The sequence below is a fragment of the Microtus ochrogaster genome, unplaced genomic scaffold (assembly GCF_000317375.1).
Source record: "Microtus ochrogaster isolate Prairie Vole_2 unplaced genomic scaffold, MicOch1.0 UNK50, whole genome shotgun sequence".
NCBI lineage: Eukaryota > Metazoa > Chordata > Mammalia > Rodentia > Cricetidae > Microtus > Microtus ochrogaster.
In genome coordinates, this window is record NW_004949148.1 from 1,916,651 (window position 1) to 1,940,004 (window position 23,354).

Consider the following 23,354-nt stretch of genomic DNA (forward strand, 5'->3'; position numbering starts at 1 on the left):
TTTATTTATTTATTTATTTATTTATTTATTTATTTATTTATTTTATACACAATATTCTGTCTACATGTATGCCTGCAGGCCAGAAGAGGACACCAGACTTCATTACAAATGGTTGTGAGCCACCATGTGGTTGCTGGGAATTGAACTCAGGACCTTTGGAAGAGCAGGCAATGCTCTTAAGAGCTGAGCCATCTTTCCAGCCCTTCAAAGACTTTTCTTAAGATGAAATGTGTTGGGCCACGCAGTGGTAGCACACACCCTTAATCCTAGCACTGGGAAGGCAGAGGCAGGTGGATCTCTGTGAGTTCAAGACCAGCCTGGTCTACAGAGTGAGTTCCAGGACAGAAAGGACTGTTACACAGAGAAGCCCTGTCCTGAAAAATCAGGAAAAAAAAATAAGATGTGTTGATTGCCTACTATTTTCCATTATGATCAATGGCACTGAGCAATGAAAATGAATTATAATATAGTTATAGTTTTCAAAAGCAAACAGAACAAACACAACACAATACAACACACAATTCCAAAGAGAGAAAGAGATGTACTCTCTGTTCAGTCTTCAGATTCCAGAAGGGTGGGGAATTACTTTTCAACCTTGCCAAGCTCACAAGTACACACAGTATCCAGCGCATGGCTCTACCCATACAAGGCACTAAAGCACGGCTGAAGGAGAGAAAGGCACCCACGACAATAGAGTCCTACTTGGCTGTGGTTTTGTTCACTCTACCAATGCTTCGTGTCCTGCTGGCATTTTCTAGCTATTTGGGTCTCACAGTTAAGTTAAGAATTCTAGACCACAAAAGCATGGAGTTTCCAGTGAGCATCTTCTATCAGTGTCACTAAATTTTGTTTTATTAGATTTATTTGCTTACATATTTATGTATTTGCTGGGGAGGGCATGTGCCTGACAGAGTGTGTGCATGAAGTTCACAGGACAACTGGCGGTGCTTGATATTTTGTTGCATTACATTTATTTGGTTATTTGTTTGTTTGTTTGCTGGGGAAGGTATGTACCTGCCACAGTGTGTGTGTGTGTGTGTGTGTGTGTGTGTGTGTGTGTGTGTGTGTATGTGTGTGTATGTGTGTTTAGAGTTCAGAGGACAACTTACAGGAGCAAATTCTCTCCTTTCACCGTAAGTCCCAGAGATTAAACTCAGGTCACCAGCTATGGAGGTGAGCACCTTTACACACTGAGCCATCTTAGACATTTTGATTTAAAGAGGAACATCTGGCACATCTTTTCTGTCCCTTTAAGTATATGTATTTGCCTCCAAGGGAAAGTTGTTTCTCTACTTGGTTCCATTCACACTGGTCTCCAATGGGATGCTTGAGTTTCTTACTTGTTTATAAAGGATTTAATAATCAAAATTATCTTCCCATAACCTAGAAATACCTGGGACTTTGAAGGACTGGCTTGTATTTTCAATTTCTAAAAGGATACAATGATGTTCCAGGGTCCAAGTCGAAGCCAGTTTGGCCAAAATCCTTTATAGAGGGCAAAAAAACCCTCATGTTTCCACATCTGAGATAAAGACATAACCAAAAATAGTGAATTTCCTTTTTTTATTACATTTGACAACCATTTTCCATGCCCACTCCCAGAAACTTTGGCTACTATGAATGGTCTCTTTTCTGAAGATATACTTCATAGTCTAAATAATTTGAATCTAAATGCATCAAACCATTATTCAATATTTATTTCCTGAGCACCCAACATATACAACACATACTTCTTAACTCTGGGAATATAACCGTAAGCAGGAGCTGGGCATGGCAGTACATGCCTATAATCTTAGCACTCTGGAAGTAGAGAAAGTAAATCAGGAGTTCAGTGCTATCCTTAGCTATACAGTGAATTTGAGACTAGCCTCGGTCTCTACATGAGACCCTGTCTCAAAACACCCTAATTAAATGTAGTGGGTCACAAACAAATAAAAATGATGAGAAATAGGAGTTGTTGGGTATTAGAAGGGAATTTTGAGGGAGTGGGACAGAAATAAGAGAGGATTATGCACGATAATCGATTCAAGTACATTATATGAACATGTGAAATGAAATTGTGAGAAATAGTAACTTCCCAGGCAGTATGTCTGCAGTAACTAGAAATAGCTACATAAAGTGACGGCACACCTAAAGGACCCTATCCTTGTCGTCCATGTCCTTGTGCAGCTCTCACATCATATCAGGACTGTTGAACAGAGCAGAAATTAACACTGCTAGATTATAAAAAACATTTGATATATAATGAGGTGTCTATTGCCTCCTCTCTTGAATTATTCACTCTGACGGAGACCAGCTGTCATACCATGAAACGAGGCCTACATCATAGGGAGCTGAAGCATTTAACTAACATCAATGAGTCACCTTTGAAGGAGATATGCTAGCCCCACTCAAGCCTTGATGATGGCTGAAGTCTTGGTTGACGTACGGCCTCTTAAGAGGTCTCACTCTCGAATCATTCAACAAGGCTGCTTCTTAATTCCTGATCCCCCAAAACTGGAAAAGAATACTGTACTTTTAAGACACTGAGTTTTAGAGTAATTTGCTATACAGCTATACATAGCTTATACAATCTGTGCCTCTACTGAATGTATACTCTATTGTGGTAAGCAAATACACACATCGTTTCGATAAATAGATAGATGATGGATAGATGGACAGATATTGGTAGATATTATTATATTGATACATATTGTATCCAGAAATGATAAAAGGGATGAAGAAAACCAAGGAAAGGAGTAAGGACTTGAGAAAGTCACTTTCCTTCTCTGACTCCGTTTTCTACTTTTAAAGTTACTGTGACTCCACGGGATATTTCAGATGAGTGTTTGGAGGACTGTGTGTGAGGAACAACATGAACTGCTGTGTATTGTGGTGCCCTGACTTACATAGCAGGGGGTCTCTACATGCACCAAATGGTCTCAAGAACTAGATGACTGACTTAAGGCCAAAAGCTGATGCCATATGCTGAATTCTGCCAAACAGTAGTTTATATAATAGACAAATATCTATAAAGTAATGGCAATATGTCGAGTGTTTTGTCTGATACTGAAAAATGTTCTGCCTTTCAGTGGTGAAATGAATTTTAGCACTGTTTTGAGAAATGAACACATTTTAATAAGATAATGATATGAGAAGCCAGATTTAAAAGTATCTCTTTTCTCATCCTGCAAATTAAGAACCTAGAAATAGTGTCTTTATTAATCACTTGGGGATGGGAAAGACAAATAATAACATAGTAATAGTACTATTGATAGACATTCATAAATAATATGCTTCTACCAATGGACCTCCAGCAAATACTGAAACACTCAATCCAAAATTCATGTTTTAATTTTGAAAATTATCCAAAATAAAGTTGAGATGCAGATAACCTAAAAACATGTAATTAAATGACAAGAGACCTCAGAGATTATCCAATTATCATTATCTCAATTACCACACTAAAATCCTAATTGGTTTAAGATCTCCACCTACCAACTAAAATCAACTTTTAAGAATTATAAATCAGACTATACGACGATCCTACTTCAAAGTTCTCAGGTGGCTTTCATTCTAATTCTAAATGCTTTGTAGCGACCTCTAGGATCCTACATGATTTAGACTATGTCCCTGTCTGCAAATTCACTTCCTATGACTTTCTCTTTGCTTACTGTACTCAGCCACACAATATTTATTTTTAACTCTAATAAAGTCAAACTCATTTCAACTCAGGCCTTTTATAATCTGTTCTTTATTTATGAAATCGTTTTCTCAAGATTTGCGTGTGGTCACCTCCTTCCCGTCATCCAAATTATCAAAAAAAAAACCCCAGATTTTATAGGGGACATGGTTTTTGATGCTTAGTTTGATGTGTATGAGGAAGAGCTCATAGTATTTGGAGATATTAGGCTTAAATTGGTAGAATTCTGTGGTTATAGGGAAGCGTTCTTGGGATCATTAGCATACAGTTAGGTATATAAGCAGAGAAGGTTCACAATATCTGGTCACCAAATCCAGACCCGGGAAGTCATCTTTGACACACCCTCTTCCCCACACCTCTCCATAGCATCTCAACAAAACTCTATTATTCCAATTATTCTCAATGATTAAATTCTTCTAACTAAATTATTCCTAATTCTGTCCCATCTTCTACATTCCCAGTCACACTGAGGCTCAGGCCTTCATCATTTCTCACTCAGATCACTGCATAAAACTTTTAATCAACATCCTTATCTCCAATTCAATGGCTCTTTAAGTCAACCAGGTTAGAAGCTTGCTGGAAATATAAATTCTCAGGTCCCATTTCTGACATGCTGAATTAATTCAGGTAATTCTAAAACATGTTAAACAGAGAAGACCTAGTCACTGTCCCACCCTCATCCCCTTAAATTAGTGGTCTTCAAACTTGGATGAACACACAACCACCTGTGAAATTCTAAAACTCTTAATAACCCAGGCTCTGAGTTGACTGATCTAAGAAAAACATGGGAGCTGTGAAATTAATGAGTGATTCCAATGTGTACCCAAGATTGAGACCCACTATCTTAGATACTATTTCCACAAAGACAGAGTGACGTACTTAAAATACAAATGGGACCTGTTTAAAGCTCTCAGTATTTCTAAGCATCTCAATATAATCCAATCAACCTATAGCTACTGATATCAGGAAAGTATCAAGCGTATTAGTTAAGAATGTTTCCTTAAGCCAAAAAATCTGAGTTTATTGCAGCACGCCTACTTGCTAACTGTAAAATTATAAGGAAGGTGATCCTTCAGTGCCATAATATCTATCTCTTGGGATAATAAGGAGAATGAAGTGACTGAATGCATGTAAATCTCATTAGAACAGCTCCTGTCATACAACAAAGCATTCAGCAAATGTGAGTTATTTAAAATTCTCAAGGATGGGCCATAATTTCCTACCATAGAGTTCTAGGTTTTATCAGTTATTATGCTATGTTTATTATCTATTTGTAACTGTCAGTACTTGAGTAATACCTATAATTCCCTTTAGCTATTAAAATAGTACCTCATAAATAACAAATATATGTTCATTGAGACTGATAACAGCAGAAAAATCATATGGCCCCTTCACATTTTATCCCTGAATTTGTTTTTTATAGTAATAATGTAACCAATACTTCTGTATACATTTATGATATCCAACCCAACAGACATACTCAAGGCAGAATGTGATCAACAGAACAACCTGGAACTTAACCCAAGTATTGGGTTTTGAAGCTTCTTAAGTACCAGGACTTCTACTACGGAGTCTCTCCTTATTTGAGGTTGGAAAGCATGGGATATAGTAATCCTATTAAAATCTTTATTTTGTGTATAGGTGTTTTGTCTGCATGCATCTCATGCAACATGTGCATGCAGTGCCTATGAAGGCCAGAAGAGGGTGTTAGATCCTCTGGCATTATAGACAGTTGTGATGTATCATGTAGGTGCTGGGACTTGATCACAAGGCCTTTGGAAGAGTAACCAGTACTCTTAAGTGCTGAGCTATCTCTCCAGCTTCCTAATTAAAAAAAAATAGAATTTCATGCACCAGTACTCATTTATATCATTTCCATCCCTCTTGCTCCTCTTTTAACTTCCCCTTCCACGACCTGGGATACATTAAATATTGATAGTAATAATTCTACCCAATGCTATTATATGTATTATTATATGTATACATATATGTATTATATGTATCCTGTATTTTCAAGCATTCAAATTGGAATAACATTAAGAAGCACTATGCATTAGCAAATTTTCTGGGAGTGGTTATTTGCCTTTGGATGATTCTCAGAGGTTACTAAAAAATATACCTAATGGTTGCTTAACGTTCAGAATATGTAGCAAGAAGAATAAAAAGTTCTCAAACATCAAAGAAAACAGAAACTGTAGCCCAAACCCACAGTGCACATACCTTTAAAATACCATCCAAAGTACCCTTGTAGAGGTCCACATGTCCCACTATTGCCCTCTGATTCATCATTCGGGTTCTCACCACGTCAACCGGGTTAGATGCCAGAGCCCCAGCCAAACCACAGGTAAAGCTAGAACTAAAAGTGAGAACTAATTTAAGAGGATTATCCCTACTTCAATCACTTGTCCACTTAAACAGAATTTAGGCCAAATGCAAAAGCTCTAATAACTCAGATCCATTAGCTAAAACCTGATAGTCCTTCATTATACAGAGAAAGAAAATCCTTTCTAATGAAAGGCTGTCCCTTCACATGGATTGCCCTTGGAAGGGGAAATAGATGGGATCTCCTGAGTAAACTATGGGCAGGGAGGGGGTGCTAAAGGGAAGGGGATGGGGGATGAGAACATGAGGGGATGGGATTGTCAAGTTGGGGGAGGGGTGGGGTGGAAGAGCAAGGAAAGAGGTATCTCAATAGAGGGCTCCATTATGGGGGAAACTGGATGCTATGGAAATTCCCAGGAGTCCACAAGGATGATTCCAGAGAAGACTCCTAGCAATAGTGGAGAGAGTGCCTAAACTGGCCTTCCCCTGTAATCAGATTGATGACTACCTTCATCCAGTAACTGATGGAAGCAGAGCAGAGTTCCACATTCAAGCACCAGACCAAGCACCAGTCCAGTCAAAGAGAGGGAGGAGGGATTATATAATCAAGGGGGTCAAGGTCATGATGGAAAAACACAGAGAGACAGCTGACCTAAACTTGCAGGAGCTCAGACTCTAGACTGACAGCTGGGGATCTTGCATGGTACCGAACCAGGCTCTCTGTAGGTGGGCGACAGTTTTGCAGCCTGGTCTGTTTGTGGGACCCCGACAGTATGACCAGGACCTACCCCTAGTGTATGAGCTGGTATTTGGGAGCCCATTCCAACCAGTAGGATGCCTTGCTCAGCCTTGATGCGGCCAGGGGAGGGGTAGGACAGGAGACTCTTGGTCCTGCCTCAATTGAATGTGCCAGGCTTTGATGACTCTCCATGGGAGGCCTTACTCTCCTGAGGAGTGGATGGGGGTGGGCTTGGGAGAGAGGGAGGAGGGGGGAAGGGGAACTGTGGCTGGTATGTAAACTAAATAAAATGAAATAAAAGGAAAGGTTGTCCCTTTCATTTTCATTCTAAAACTCAGCCTCTTTTATAGAAGAGATAATCCACAGACCTAACAACATCCCTAAGCAGGAATTGTCCTGTACTATTGATAAGTTCTAAAAAATTTTCTGACAACAGCATCATGTGCCAAACTCATTTAAATAGCAGAATATCATAGCGCTTACACGACAAAGAAAATGCAAGATGAGAGCAGAAATAAACTTCAACCAAAAATAGGAAGTACAGGGTGATGGAACTGGGGTTGCAGCTCAGTTCACAGTGCTTGCCTAGAAAGCATGAAGCCCTGGCTTTCATCCCTAACACCGCAGAAACAGGTTGTGCTAGTGCACATTGCACATCTGTAATCCTAACACCCTGGAAGTAAAAACAGGATGATCAGAAATTCAAAGTCATCCTTGTCTACATGATGAATCTGAGGCCAGTCTGAGATATATGAGACCTTTCCTCTAAAGGAGTAAATAAAGTACAAGCTGTCCAAGAATATCATACAAGACATGTGGTGGTGGCGGCACACACCTTTAATCCAAGCACTTGAGAGGCAGAGGTAGGAGGAACTCTGTGAGTTCAAGGCATGGTCTACAAATCAAGTTCCAGGACAGCCAAGACTGCACAGAGAAACCCTGTCTCGAAAAAACAAACAAACAAACAAACAAACAAAAAAACAAAACCAAACAAAAAAGAGTATCATACAAACATGTAATAGGTCTGTATACTATACACAGCTCCCAAGTGGCCAGGTATCCACAGCAGCTGAAGGTAAGTGTGGGTAATGGCTGGGGGAAATATAATCAGAGTACTTCACATGCATGTTATGAATATGCACATGTTATGTTATTACATAATACAAATGTAAGAAAATGTCATTCTGCAACCAGGTGGTGGTGGCACATGCCTTTAATCCCAGCACTCGGGAGGCAGAGGCAGGCAGATCTCTGTGAGTTCAAGTTCAGCCTGGTCTACAGAGCTAGTTCTAGGACAGGCTCCAAAACCACAGAGAAACTCTATCTCGAAAAAAAGAAAGAAAGAAAGATAGAAAGAAAGAAAATGTCATACTGAAACACATAATCTTCTAAAATGAATATATACTAATTAAATAATGAGAAATGTAAATAATAGGAAATGTCACAATAAAACCCACTATTTTATATAATTAATACATAGCAATAAATTTAAAAGTATCAAATATTCAGAAGGCTTGAAGTATTGGCGACAGGAGACAAGTATTAAGGCCATGAATATCAGTTATAAATCTACCTGAGGACATCAGTAAAAGAGGCTTTTTATGTTCAAGCTGCTGAATCCGGAGAATGAATTAAACACTGCTCACTTACACAAAGTGTGTTAAAATGGTGTCTCCCAGCATTCCTGACAGTATCAGGTGCTTCTTGGTAATATCATAAACTGGCAACTCTACTCCCACCACGATGGCAGCACGCTGAGCAGTTGGGACCACACCCTACAAAACCAAGGTGATATCAGACACCTGAGAAATACTGAGAGTGACATATATCTTAAAGTGAACAAAAATGAGTCGATGATGGAAACTGCCAGAAAAATAAACTCTGAAATGTATAGTTCATTCTTTCAAATAAGTGACTAACACTGGGATGTTTCTAATTCCCAGTCCACATGCTGTACTACAAATAAAAGCATTCATAACTTCTAATGCACAAGAGACAAAAAAATTGATAAAATATGTTAAGTTAAACTTCACCATAATTAAAAACTTGCAATTTAGAAGATACCATGAAGTGAGTGAGAGAATAACCCACGCAATGGAGAAATACTTGAAAATCATAAAGAATTCAGTCATTAGAAAAATGTACATCAAAACCACAATGATAGGCAGTGGTGGTGTGCGCCTTTAATCCCACACGTGGGAGGCAGAGGCGGGTAGATCTCTAAATTTGAGGCCAGCCTGGTCTACAGAGTGAGTTCTGGGATAGCCAGGGCTACAAAGAGAAACACTGTAGGAAAAAAACCACTCACAGTGACATGCCATTTCACACCTCCTGGGATGACTGTAGTCTTTTTTTTTCTTTTTCTTTTTGTAAAATAGGAAGTCTTGGTAAAGGTGTATCCACTGCTAATGAGTGGATACAATGGAGCGCCAGCATGGCAAACAATTTGTCATCTCCCCAAAGCATTAAACAGAAAATTACCAGATGACCTAGCAATTCCATTCATAGATATACACCGCAAAGAACTGAAGGAACATTTTCTTTTGTTGTTTTTGTTTTCCATGATGGGGTTTCTCTGTGTGACCCTGGCTGTCCTGGAACTCACTCTGTAGACCAGGCTGGGCTCAAACTCACACAGATCCGCCTGCCTCTGCCTCCCAAGTGCTGGTATTAAAGGTGTGCACTGCCACCGCCTGGCCTGAAAACACATTTGCATGCAAAAATGTACATAGCAATGTTCATAGCAATAGCTAGCATATTATTGAAAAACACAAAATAATCCAAATGTTCATTATCTAATGAATAGATAAATAAAAAATATAGCATATGCCCAAAATGGAATTGCTATTTGGCCATAAAAAGAAGTGATATTCTGGGACTCAGGGCTTAGCTCAGTGACAGAATATTTGCTTAGAAAGAGAGGAGAGAAGGAAGGAGAGGGAAGGAGAGTGTGCATATCTATTCCCTGAAGACTGGCATAATACAATTCCACTTGGATGAAATATGTGAAGTAAGCAAGTCTATATGGATGAAAAGAAGAGTAGTGGCTCTGTAGAGTTCTGAGGATTGGGACTGATGGGAATGACTATTAAATGGTAGGGAGTTTCTTTTTGGTAGTGAAATTTTCTCCACTTAGACAATAGTGATGGTGGCATAAATCTATGAAACCACCTGATAGAACTGTATATTTTAAAGATAAAAATTTTTGGAATATGTAAATTTTCCTAAGAAAGCATTTGGGAGAAAATACAATGATAAAGGAAAAGGCACTGAAGAGGGCAGAGTTCAGCGGTAAAATGGCAAGTCAGACATCTCCTTCCATAGGACTCCCAAAATAATGAGTCGGGGCTACAATGGGGAGCCTGTATGATGAGGACAGAAAGAGAACATGAGGATTCAAGAAAGAGGTGAAAAGACAGGCAGAAAGACATAGAAATACAGAGAGGTGAAGCAAAGAGACCAAAGGAACAGTTCGCAGCTCTAGCACCATCAAGAGGGTGGGAAATTGACAAACAGTAACCACGCATAAGCAGTAGAGTCCAGGCAGCCCAAGTAGCAGCTAAGTGGCAGTTCTGCGAGCCTTAAATCAAACATGGAGATCTGGGTTGACGCTGAGTGTTCCTGGATGGCAGGCTAACATGGGAGAGGCAGTCCACTGCATCACTCCCCAAATGCTGGGGTGTAATAATCAGGTACCATCTTGAGAGGGGGCCTGTTGTTTGACTGAGCTATTCTACAGAACTGAAAAATGGGGAATCACAAGCTCAGGAATAGGGATACCTAAGACACCTAGAGATACCCTGTCACGGTGTCTGGATGAAAGATGCCCATCAGAAGAAGCCACATAGAGAGAGCGAATTAGACACAGACATACTGAATTTTAAGTGGAAGGAAGTGTGAGGCATGGAGAATGAGGATGGAATCTGCTCCCATCCTCCATAGTGAGCAGTGAGTCCTGTCACCCATGGATTACATCAGAGGCTGAAAACTCCAAGCTCTTACAGAGGACCTGAGTTCAGTTCCTAGCACCTACATCAGGTAGATGACAACTGCCTGCCTTCCAATTCAAGAGGGATCCCCCTACCTCTACTTTGATGTGGCTAGTCCTCTCTGTGTGCTGTGATTGCCACTGATGAATAAAGAGGCTGCCTTGGCCTGTTGATAGGGCAGAACTTAGGTATGCATGGAAGACAGAACTGAATGCTGGGAGAGAGAAGGGCAGAGTCAGGGAGACGCCATGGATCTGCCACTGGAGACAGACGAGCTTTGCCAGTAAGCCACTACCACACAGCGATACACAGATTAATAGAAACGTGTTAAATTAAGATGTAAGAGTTAGCCAATAAGAAGCTAGAGCTAATGGGCCAAACAGTAATTTAATTAATACAGTTTCTGTGTGGTTATTTTGGGGCAAAGCTAGCCAGGTGTCCGGGACGAACAAGCAGGCCCTCCTCCTACGCTACTTTAACCTCCAAAGGCATCTGCATTCACGAATATATACCAATACATAAATATATACAAGTAATTAAAATAATAGAAAATGTTTTAAATACAAATAATCATGAATCCTTAGGAAAGAATAAATTTTGATAGAGCAGGTAAATAAGAATTAGGAGAGAAGAATCAAACACTATTAACTTTTTAAATGAGGTAATGACTAAGATAAAGAAGGGACAGAAGAGTATATATGTTTGCAATAACAATTTTTTTTTGAGACAAGGTTTCTCTGTAGTTTTGGTGCCTGTCCCGGAACTTGCTCTTGTAGACCAGGCTGGCCTCAAACTCACAGAGATCTGCCTGTTTCTGCCTCCCGAATGCTGGGATTAAAGGCATATACCACCACCACACAGGGCAATAACAATCTTAAACGCAAATGGTATCTAGTCACTACTTTAAAAGTCAGACTGGCTATAAGAAATTAAAAGAATAACAACACTCAAGTCCTAATTGTTTGTTATCTGTAAATGACTTGCCTCACTAATAAAGACATACTGAGACTAAATGAAAAGTAACCAAAAATGATATTCAAACAAAGAGAATCTAAAAGCAAACAGAATTAGCTATTCCCATAGGTGACAAAGCTGATTTCAAAACAAAATTATTAAGAAAAACTAAAGACGGTCCCTGAATGGGGTTATGGCTTAATAGTACACTATTTGTCTGGCATATGCAAGGCTCAGAGTTCAATCTCTAGCAAAGATAATAAAAAGATGTTTATCACACATTAATAAATAGAATAATCAACCAAAAAGTATAACAACTGTAGATATACATGCACCAAATATTGGTATAGCCAATTTCATAAAACAAACACAGCCAACATAAAGTTACAAGTAGGTACAGATACAATCATAGTGAGTGACTTCAGTAACTCATTGCTACCACCAGATTTCATCTGGGCAAAATAGTAAAGAAACCAGTTAAACAACAATACAGATAAAATCGACAAAATAGACATACACATCTACAGAATATCTTCCCAATGGCTGTATAATACAAATTCTTCTCAGTAGCCCACAGAACTTTCTACAAAATACATCATATTTTAGGCCATAGAAAAAGTTTAAGGGGGCCAAACATGGTAACACCACCTTTAAATCACAGCACTTGGGAGGCAGAGGCAGGCAGATCTCTTAAGCTCAAGACTAACCTCATCTACATAGCAGGTTGCAAGCCAGCCAGGGTTATATAGTTAGACTCCTATCTCAATTACAAACAAACAAACAAACAAACAAACAAACAAAATATCCTATGGAGCTAAAGATGGCTCAGCAGTTCAGAGTACTAGCTGCTCTTCAACAGGATTAGGTTCAATTCCATCACCTATGTGGCAACTCACAAGAATGTGTAACTCCAGTTCCAAGCATCCAATACCCTTGCCTGGTGTCTGCAGGCGAATAGACATTCTTGCAGGGAAAATATCCATACAAATAAATATAGGTTTTTTTTTATTTTAGTAGGGGCTGGAGAGATGGTTCAGTGGCTAAGAGCGTGCACTGCTGTTGCAGAGGACCTGAGTTCGATTCCCAGCACCCATGTCAGGTGGGTCAAAACTGCCTGTAACTCTAGTTCTAGGACATCCATTAGTACAGCTTCCAAGAGCACCTGCAAACACACACAGATACAAACAATTCAAAAATAGTAAAACTAATTTTTTTTTAAGTAAGGGGCTGGGTAAATGGCTCAATCAGTGAATTGTTTGCTATACAAGCATGAGGACCTGAATTCAACTCTCAAAATCCACTTTTTTTTTATTTAAAAAAGAGGGGTGTGGTGATGCACACTTGTAATCTCAGTATTGAGGAGGAAGAGAGAAGACTCCCTCCAGTGAGGGGCCTTGTCTCAAAATAATGAAGTAGACAGAAGAATGACAGCCAAAGTGATTATTCTCTGTCATCCACAAAACGCTTACACACACACACACACACACACACACACACACACACACACACACACACACACAAGATATTAAAGCAGAAAAGGGATAATCTGTGACAACGAAGGGAATTAGATGCAAGTACATACAATAGGGATGAACATAATCAAAGCATGCCTTATGCATATATGAAAATGTCAGCACAAAACACCTTTTCTATAAGATACACTGACAAAATTTTTTTAAATGATAGGCCTGGTGATATAGTCTTGGCAATTAATCCCAGATACTCATGATGCTGAGGTAGAAGAATCCTAAATTCAAGGCTAGTGTTGACTACAGAAAGAGTTCATGGCTAGCCTTACCAACTGAGTGAGACCCTATCTCTCAAACTTGTTTGCATAGGATATACAAGGCCCTAAACTCAATCTGCAGTACTAGAAGAAGAATTTCTCTAAGCAAGGTGAGACATGAGTCCACACTCATTACAATGACAAAATAATAAAAACATTGGCAGCTGGATGTGGTAATGTGCACCTTTAATACCAGCACTTGGGTAGCAGAAGCAGGTAGATGATGTGGGATATCCTTCTATATGTGTGTTACTTTTATTGGTTAATAAATAAAGCTGCTTTGTCCTATGGCAGGGCAAAATATTGCCAGGCTGGAAGGGATATATAGAGAGAGCAGGTGGAATCAGGGAGATACCATGTAGCTGCCGAAGGAGGTAGATGCCATATAGCTTCCCAAGAAGCAAGAGGTAACAAACCACGAGCCTTGTGTTAAAATATAAAATAACAGAAATGAGTTAATTTAAGATGTAAAAGTTACTTAGTAAGAAGCCTGAGCTAATAGACCAAACAGTGTTGTAATTGATATAGTTTAGGTGTGATTGTTTGGGTCTGGGTGGCCAGGAATGAATGAGCACTCTCTACCTACAGGTAGATCTCTGTGATTTCGAGTCTACATAACAAGTTCCAGGCCAGCCAGAACTACGTGGTGAAATTTTGTCTCTTAAATAAAAAAAAAAATTAAGAGACAAACAAAAGTCAGTTAGGAAGGGAAAGTTTCCAGTATGACTCCCAGAATTTGAGGATGAGAAGAAAGGATGACACTAGGGTGAAAGCAGAAGTGTAAGAAGCTGGGGAAAGGGCAAAGGAAAGCGGTTCTTCCTTTCCAGGCCCTTCTGCAGTGAGAAAGAAGTGAACCAACAGACCACAGGCTGCTGGTAATGCATGACAAGTCAGATTTTTGTTGTTATCCCAGTGATGGGAGCAAAGACAAACAGATCCCTGGGCTTTCTGGATACCCACTCTAGCCGACTTAGCGAGTTCCAGGCCAATGAGAGACACTGTCAAAAAAACGGTAGATGACACTTGAAGTTGTCCTGATGCATTTTTTAAAATGCATGATATAAAATTATATCAAGCACTCCTATTCTACTTGAGACAGGGATAGTGGTGCCACATGCAGTAAATCCCAGCACTCAGGAGACAGAGATAGGTGGATCTCTGTGAGTTTGAGGTCAGCCTGGTCTACAAGAATTAAATTTAGACTAAAGGAACATATACTGTTCAGAAAAGATTAGAATGAAATATATTAAAATATTCTCTTTGTAGGATTAGAGATAAAGTAATTTCATTTGTGCTTTCCTTTTTCCATTTTTACTATATTTTAATTTTGTGTGTGCCTGTGTTTGTTATATGTGTAAGTACACATATGCATGCTACCCCTGTGGATGCCACAAAACAACTTGCAGGAATCAGGTCTCTCCTTCCAACACGTGGGTCCTAGAAATTGAACTTGGATAATCAGGGTTGGAGAGAGGTATCCCTGCACAATGAAACATCTCACTGGTCCCTCATTTTTATGCCTATCATTAAAAAAAATTACAGTGAATGTTTTGCCTTTATAAGTTTAATTGAACATTACTCCTTTTGTGTATGGCCAGGGGCGTGTGAACAATCCTCTGGTGCTGTCCACCTTGACTCTTGAGATTGGGTCTTTCACCGAGACCTGGGCCTCACATATTAGGCTATACTGGCTGGCTACTCCTCTCTGTCTCTCCAGTATACTGGGATTGAAGCACACACAACGGTGCCTGGCTTCAGATATTTTTTATGGGGATTATGGTAATCAAATTCAGGTCCTTATGTTTGTACATCAAACATTTTACCAACAGAAACATCCCACAACCTGCATTACTCCTTAATTATGTATAAGGGATTTGTCAAGAACACTTGCAAAATAGAGAATCAAGGGAAATCGATAAACTTTAAGAAATGAAAATAACATCTCATATAGATGATTGTTTTCTGAAGCAACTTTTATATTAAAGTACTTCATCATCTCTGAATTCTCAAACCCCATTTTCAGGTCATGAGACTATGCCAAGGTTGATCTTGCTGACCTAGCCTACCATTAGCTTGTTCTACGTCTCTCCCATCTGCTTCACTCTGCTAAAAAGAATGACCATTCCCATGGAGACCAGTAAGATCCTATAATTTAGGACTATTGGCTGACATAAGTCCACAGATATTATTTATGTAGCTTATAGAACATTTCTAAAAGATTTAGTTAGTTGTCAATTAAGGGATTTCACATAGATATGCAAGTTTCTAGTTTCTCCTGAACAGTCAAATCACAGGGCTGGAGTGATGGCTTAGAGGTTAAGAGCCCTTGCTGCTTTTGCAGAGGAACCAAATTCACTTTCTAACACCAACAACTTTCCCTAACTCCAGTTCCAAGGTATTTGGTGCCCTCTTCTGGCCGCTGCTGGCACTACATGCATGTGGTACACTTATATAACATTCTGACAAAAGACACATAAAATAAATATAAATAAATCGAAAAAAGAGAAGTCAAAATTCAGTCACATGCAGATTCCCACTAATGCACGACAGAAACAGACTACAACTAAGGAGTAGCTATCCTCTTTTAACCAGTAAGGTGCACTCCAGCTCACTAGAAAAGCCTTACCACACAACTGTCTCTCCAAATCTTATGTAAGTTCCATTTTTGCTGCCAATTCTCCATATGGAGGAGTTAGGCACACCATGAAATATTTTCAGGACCAAATGTTACAACCAGGCAGGAATATTAAACAGACTGAAGGCATCACATATTGGGGGGTGTATTTCTTTGTTGAAATTAAAAAAAAAATATTTGAAACAAAATTGGAGTTTATTTTAAGAAAGGTTTCAATATAGATTTGTGTGCAGGCATAGCAGGGACTGGAATGTATAGATTCATGCATGCTAGGAAAAGTATCCACCACTGGGATATACTATTCTCAGAACTATATTTTTACAGGAATCCCCAGAACTATATTTTTACATGTAAATAAAATATGCATATTGTTGTGAAATAATCTTTTTGTACACTGTGAAGATGTGTCACTCAGACTGGTTTAATAAAAAGTGAACAACTAATAGGCAGGATTTAGGGAGTAAAGATAATGCTAGGAAAAATAATGAAGAGATGCCATAAGACGCAGAGAGAACAAGATGGGCATTACAGAGGTGAGGTAATAAAGCCACGAGGCAGAAAGTAAATAATAATGGGCTAATTTAAGTTATAAGAGCCAGTTAGAAACAAGCCTAAGCTATCAACTATGCCTTCATAATTAGCAGTAAGACTCCATGTCATTATTTGGGGGCTGGTTGGTGGGACAGAGAAAGACTCGCTACATATGGCACCCACCATAAAAGACCTAAAAAAGCTTTAAAAAGATTATAAACACACAAAAGCAGAGCCAAACACAGCTTCCTAGTCCGGTAGTCTCTTATGTGGGATGAGGCACAGAGTTGTATCTCTTAATCACTGCCTGAGGGCTTGAGCCATAAGCTGTGTGGTGGTTTAATATTTTGCTCATGCAAACAGAAAAGGTTACAGAAATGCAGTAAAGCAGGTTCAGACTAAAAAAAAACAATTCTAAACAGGTTACAGTATGTGTAAGAATATGTGTAGATGTAACAAAAAAAGTATAGTCAAAAAATGAATGAATTAATATTTTTTGCATTTCATGCATTTATTTTATTTTAAAACAAAAGTCTTTATGTAGGGTTCTTTGCATTGGATAAATTCCTAAAGAAAGTATTGATTGAAAAATCACATTTCTAAAGCCCTTAGTAGTTTGGGACACTCGACTTTCCAAGACTATGGCAATTATTATTATTTATATCAGGGTATGTGCTTCGCCAAGTCTTATCCCACACTATTAGTTTTCAGGCACATTTTTACCATTTGATCACTGAGAAATGACATCTGCTGGTTTGCACTAGTTTCTCATCTGCTGGGATTTTAGAATTTGAACATTTTCTGGGATGCTTAAGTTTGTCAGTCAGCAGCTTGTGTATGTTGGCTCTTTCTCACTTGCTCAAAATAAATTTGTTTTCTCCATAACCCTGATTTGTTTGTTTCAGGCCTTTCTGATGCCATAAAGCTTTTTAAAATCACCTTTCACAATAAATATTTTAAAAATAATAGAAGAAATGCTTTAAAGAAAGAGTTAAGTAATAAAAAAATAAGCCATGTCGAGATGGGAAATACACAAGGAGTCTGGATCCTATATGCTATTGTGCTGTCTTTGAAATTTTTTATTGCTGATAAGCAAATGACAGCTGCTGGGAGACACTGGACTGTGAAAGAGACTGTGGAAATAAGCCAGCCTAGAAATTTTAAGAATGCCTTAACTTTAAAATGGAACTCAAAAGATGTATTGCTTTGGGAAGAAGTTTGTTCAAGATTAGTAGACATCAGTCTTGATCAGGTAAGACCCCCGAAAATCCTGGTTACAGACATAAGGAAATAAACCTAAAATAACTACAAGACAGGTGACATATATTTTACCCACTCAAACATAAAACAAAAAAATCATCTTTGGCTGGTTTGTATACAACACACAGTCCATACTTGTGTTAATGCAGACATGTATGTTACCTTTAAAAGTTTGTGTGTTTTCAGAGCAAGGGAAACAAACACCAATGAAAATGGGTGATCCAGGTGACCTAGCCTCTCAGAGTGCCTGTGTTATAATTTCCTCAGCGTTCTGCATCCACAACAGCTTCAAAGCTGCTGGTAAAGATGGTCCAGCCCTACAGACTATTCTAGTCAGGACTTGACCATTATCCTAATTTTCTCAGGGTTCCCCAAAGATCACAGTTCCCTCAGACAACAGGAAGCAGTCTAAAGAACACAACACTCGCATTCCCAAGAGATGGGGTGGAGGGTTTCTGGTCATTCAGTGGGTTATAGATGTTTATCATTGTTTAGGGAGTTACAAATTGTTATTGGGTCATGATCAAAAAAACTGAAGAAAGGGGATTAGATTCAAGGATCTCTTTTAGAAAAGTATAGAAATGATAGGATATAATGACTGTTAAGTCTACTTTTGAACAACGAGTAGTCATAAATATTTTACATTGGTATGGATTTTAGTATATTGATAAAAATAGTTATTTTGTTATACTGAATATATGCTTCTATTCTTGTTTGGGATATTGTGCTTATGCAGTTCATTTAAAAATCTAATGCATAATTAAGAAAAAGCTGGTTAAGCTGTGCGGTGGTGGCGCACGCCTTTAATCCCAGCACTCGGGAGGCAGAGGCAAGTGGATCTCTGTGAGTTTGACAACAGCTTGGTCTACAGAGTGAGTTCCAGGTCAGGCACCAAAGCTACAGAGAAATCCTGTCTCGAAAAAAACAAAAAAGAAAAAAGAAAGAAAGAAAAGAAATGCAGGTTAATAGTCATTTATAATAATCAAACTTGTAGTCATATCAGGTATATTTTCAAGGTAAAACATATATTTTAGGTAGATATTTGATCTTAAAACACTTCAAGAACTTGAATATAGCATTTAAGATGTTTAATAACCTGAGTCTTTTCATGACAATGAAACATGTCTGCTCCTGGCAGCACCAATTTACTTCAGAAAGGATGATAGGCACTTAAGAACCTGCATATGGAGCTTGCTTTCATTGTGGCAAAAATATCCATTTAGGCTAAGAAACTGGTCATGTTTTAACTGATGACAACATGTTAAACAAACTGGACAAGGAGGACACTAAGGAAAAAGGCTATCTAGTTTTGCCATGATAAAGCAAAACTATCCTTCAAAGTTCTTGCTTCCTAAAAAAGTCTGGCAGATATTCTAGGCCTGTAAGCTGAAGACTGGGTGCCGCAACACTGCAGAGGAACTTTGAGTAACTGTCCAGGTAGACTGATGTCTATGTTGTTTCCTTATTTTTGGAAGTTGCTTACAATGTACTTTATTTATTCAGGTAATATTATATCCTTCTAAGCTCTTTGATGGAGTTGAATACTAGATATTTATAGTTAAACTTTTCCATAGTTATGATAGAAAGACAATTGGGTACAAAACTTTCACCAAAATAGGATAAACAATGGAATATTTTCTTTGAAATTGTCAAATACAAATGTACTAGATAATGTAAATGCAATTCTTACTTGATAATTATTCTTATTATATATAGTTTTACTACGTCTTTCCTTTTTATTTAGACAAAAAGGGGGAAATATTGTGTGATGGAGGAAGGTCATTGGCTAATAAAGAAACTGCCTTGGCCCATTTGACAGGCCAGCCTTTAGGTGGGTGGAGTAAACAGAACAGAATGCTGGGAGGAAGAGGAAGCGAGCTGATACGCCTTAGCTCTGCTCTTTGGGGCAGATGCCATAAAGCTCCGACCCAGGATGGACGTAGGCTAGAATCTTCCCTGCAAGCGCACCTCGGTGCTACACACATTAATAGAAATGGGCCAGTCAGTGTTTAAATGAATACAGTTTGTGTGTTCTTATTTCGGGGCATAAGCTAGCCAGGTGACTGGGAGCAGGGCAGCAGGAATGCAACCCACAGCTCCTTCAACAATTGTGGAAAAGTTTCTTTGTTCATTTGAAGGTGTGTCACTCAGATTTGTTTATTAAAAAGCGAAACGGCCAATAGTCATGCAGGATTTGGGGGCAGAGAGGATGTTGAAAAGGAAGAGGAAATACCAGGGGCACAGATCAAGCAACATGGGCATTGCAAAGTAAAGGTAACTGAGCCATGTAAAAGAATGTAGAATAAAAAATATGAGTTAATTCAAGTTATAAGAACTAGTTATGAATAAAAAATATGAGTTAATTTAAGTTATAAGAACTAGTTATGAAACAAGCCTAAGCTATCAGCCAAGCTTTCCTAACAATAAACCTGTGTGATTATTTGGAAACTGGAAGGTGAGACAAAAAAAATCTGCCTAATAACCTATCTCAACACATAACAAAATATACTTATACTTCTTTTCATTATGTGCCTTAATAATGTTAAGTAGTCTGGAAAATAAAGGTAGCTATTTTCAACTCCTACAAATTAAACAAGATTACCAGATAATCTGGAAAATCCACTTCTATATATGTACCTAAAAATATTAAATACAGTGTCCCCAAAAGGATATTTGTATACCCATGTTCACTGCAACTTCATTCACAATAGCCCCCAAAATGAAAGACACCCAAACATCCATCAGTGGTTGAATATATAAAATGTATATGTGTGTGTATACAGTATATCTGTGAAGTGTTTAAGTAATATACAAACATATATATTATCCAGTCTTTAACAGAAAGGAAATTCAAAAACATTCTATTGCATGAATGAATCTAAGGAAAACTGTGCTAAATGAAATCTCATAAAAGGACAAACTTATATGAGCCCACCTATTTGAGTTACTTGACAAATTCACAAAGACAGAAAGTAGTTTGGGGGTTGCCAGAGACTAGGGGAACTGAGAATGGCTGTTGAGTGGTTATAGAGTCTCAGTTTTGCAGGATGAAATGAATTCTGGATTCATCATATAGTACAGAAAGACTCATGAGGCCACAGCCCTGATTAAGAATTTAAAGGCAGTTAACAGTTGCCAGAAGGGAGGGGCCCATGAGGATCTATAGACAGCTAATGGTTGCTAGAGAAGGAAAAGACATTTTATTTCTGTGATGTAGACATTGGTAAGGTATCTATGCTCCTGTAAGTAAAACTAATTAAGACAATGGTTCACAAATAAAAACAAAAACATGCAAGTAGAGGAAAACAAACTAGGAAGATAAAAGGTTTCAGCAGGAGTGTGGGGGGGGCAAGAGAGGGTAATAAGGGATGACTATGATAAAAATACAATCAGATAAGTGTATTAAAATATAATGAAGGCCTGGAGAGATGGCTCAGTGGTTAAGAGCATTGCCTGTTCTTCCAAAGGTCCTGAGTTCAATTCCCAACAACCACATAGTGACTCACAACCATCTGTAATGAGGTCTGGTGCCCTTTTCTGGCCTGCAGGCATACACACAGACAGAAAATTGTATACATAATAAATAAATATTTTAAAAAAATATATAATGAAACTCACCTGGCAGTGGTGGCGTAAGACTTTAATCCCAGCACTTGGGAGGCAAAGACAAGTGGCTCTCTGTGAGTTTGAGGCCAGCCTGGTCTACAGAGAGAGTTTTAGGACAGGCTCCAAAGCTATAGAGAAAACCTGTTTCAAAAAACCATACATAATATTGGAACTCATTGTTTATAATTAATATATGCTAAAAAAATAATTTTTAAAACTTCTGGATATTGGCTGCAAACAATTGAACAAATTCAATATGACTGAAATCTATGTATACTGTATAACAATTACCACAAATAAAATGTCTGGGTTCCCCTAACCTAATTTATAATATTATTATTTGGTCTTTGTCTCTTGGCATCAGTTCATGAAAATGTTCTAGTTAGTTCTATTCCTGTTGTAAGATGGACTAATCAAGGAAGTACACCCTACTGTTATCAAAAAGCAAACCTCAAGGATCATTAATGGTGCTATGATCATTAAGTAATAAGTTATGCCTATATCAAAAGAATATGTAACACAATGTACTTTGCTTCTGTACATTACCATATTGCCAGAATCATACAAGCAGCGTGGGCATAAAAGTAGCTACATTCAATTATTAGGTATTGGGATATACGCATGTTGTCAGAATTTCACCTCATTACCTGCTAATTGCAAAAGGAAGAGACATTTACCTTTTAAAACAGCAATACCTGCTGGACATCATATGAATAAATAGGCAATCTCTGCCCTGCTTAATGTGGCATAACGAAACACGCACCTCTGGCCTTGATGCAAAAGGTTCAGAATGAATGTAATAAAGCCAATAGTCTCAAGTTTCAGGCAACAGAGGAACAAGCCAAGGACCACATGGAAATACTATATATGAAATATATGAAAACTATCCTGGTCTCATAAATAGGTGAATTTTTGATATGGTCTAGGTTTTAAGTATAGGGTTCTTCAGATTTACTTATGCATATGCACGTTTTGCTTACATGTACATCTAGGCAACATGTGTGTGCCTGGGTTCATGCCAAAGTCAGAAGAGGGCTTTGATTCCCCTGGAACTAGAGTTAAGGATGGTTGTGAATTGCCATGTAGGAGCTGGCAACGCAGCTGTGCCCTCTGCAAGAGCAGCAAGTGTTCTTAACCACTGAGCCATCTCTTTCCCCACTTAAGTATTGTTAACCTTCTTACAATTGACAATAGTATTGTCAGCCCAGAAAATGTTCTTGTTCTTTTTCTAAATTTTATTTTACTTTTTATTTTTAATTATGTGTATGTCTATGAGAAGAGATGTTCACATGACTACAGCTACCTGCCATTCATTACATGTAGCCCAATCTCGGGTCTCTGCAAAAGCAGTCTGTGCTCTTATCTGGTGAGCCCTCTATACCTTCTCCTTATGAGATACATCATGAAGTGTTTAGGAGACTTTCATAATGTCTATAACATCCTATTATATTGTTAACAAAATAATGTGTGTATTTCTGTTCTCAAAGAGACGGTTTACGTAATTATGACAAAACCTTTCAGTTGTCTAATACAGATCATGGATATTCATAGTTCAATTCTTTCAGCTCTATTTTGCTTTAATTTTAAAGTAAGAAATAGCTGCAGAGAATTACAAAGGAAAAAATAACAAAGCTCTCATTTTTATTTAAAAGTCTATCAATAGACTTGCCATCCCATTCAGCTCTCTCTGCAGATTCTAATAGTCTTATTTATTCAGTGATCACAAGAGAATAAAAAGTTATTCAAGGGGCTGGAGAGATGGCTCAGAGGTTAAGAGCATTGTCTGTTCTTCCAAAGGTCCTGAGTTCAATTCCCAGCAACCACATGGTGGCTCACAACCATCTGTAATG

The 23,354-nt window shown here is 38.4% G+C and overlaps 1 protein-coding gene across 1 annotated transcript in view; it reads right to left on the reverse strand.

Moving 5' to 3' along the window:
* Window positions 1-23,354, reverse strand: part of Slc25a14 (solute carrier family 25 member 14) — a 40,941-nt gene that overhangs the window by 694 nt on the left and 16,893 nt on the right. Inside the window, 3 exon segments of the mRNA XM_013354604.2 lie at window positions 1,442-1,522; window positions 5,903-6,038; window positions 8,394-8,518. Coding sequence (XP_013210058.1) covers window positions 1,442-1,522; window positions 5,903-6,038; window positions 8,394-8,518 — 342 coding nt within the window.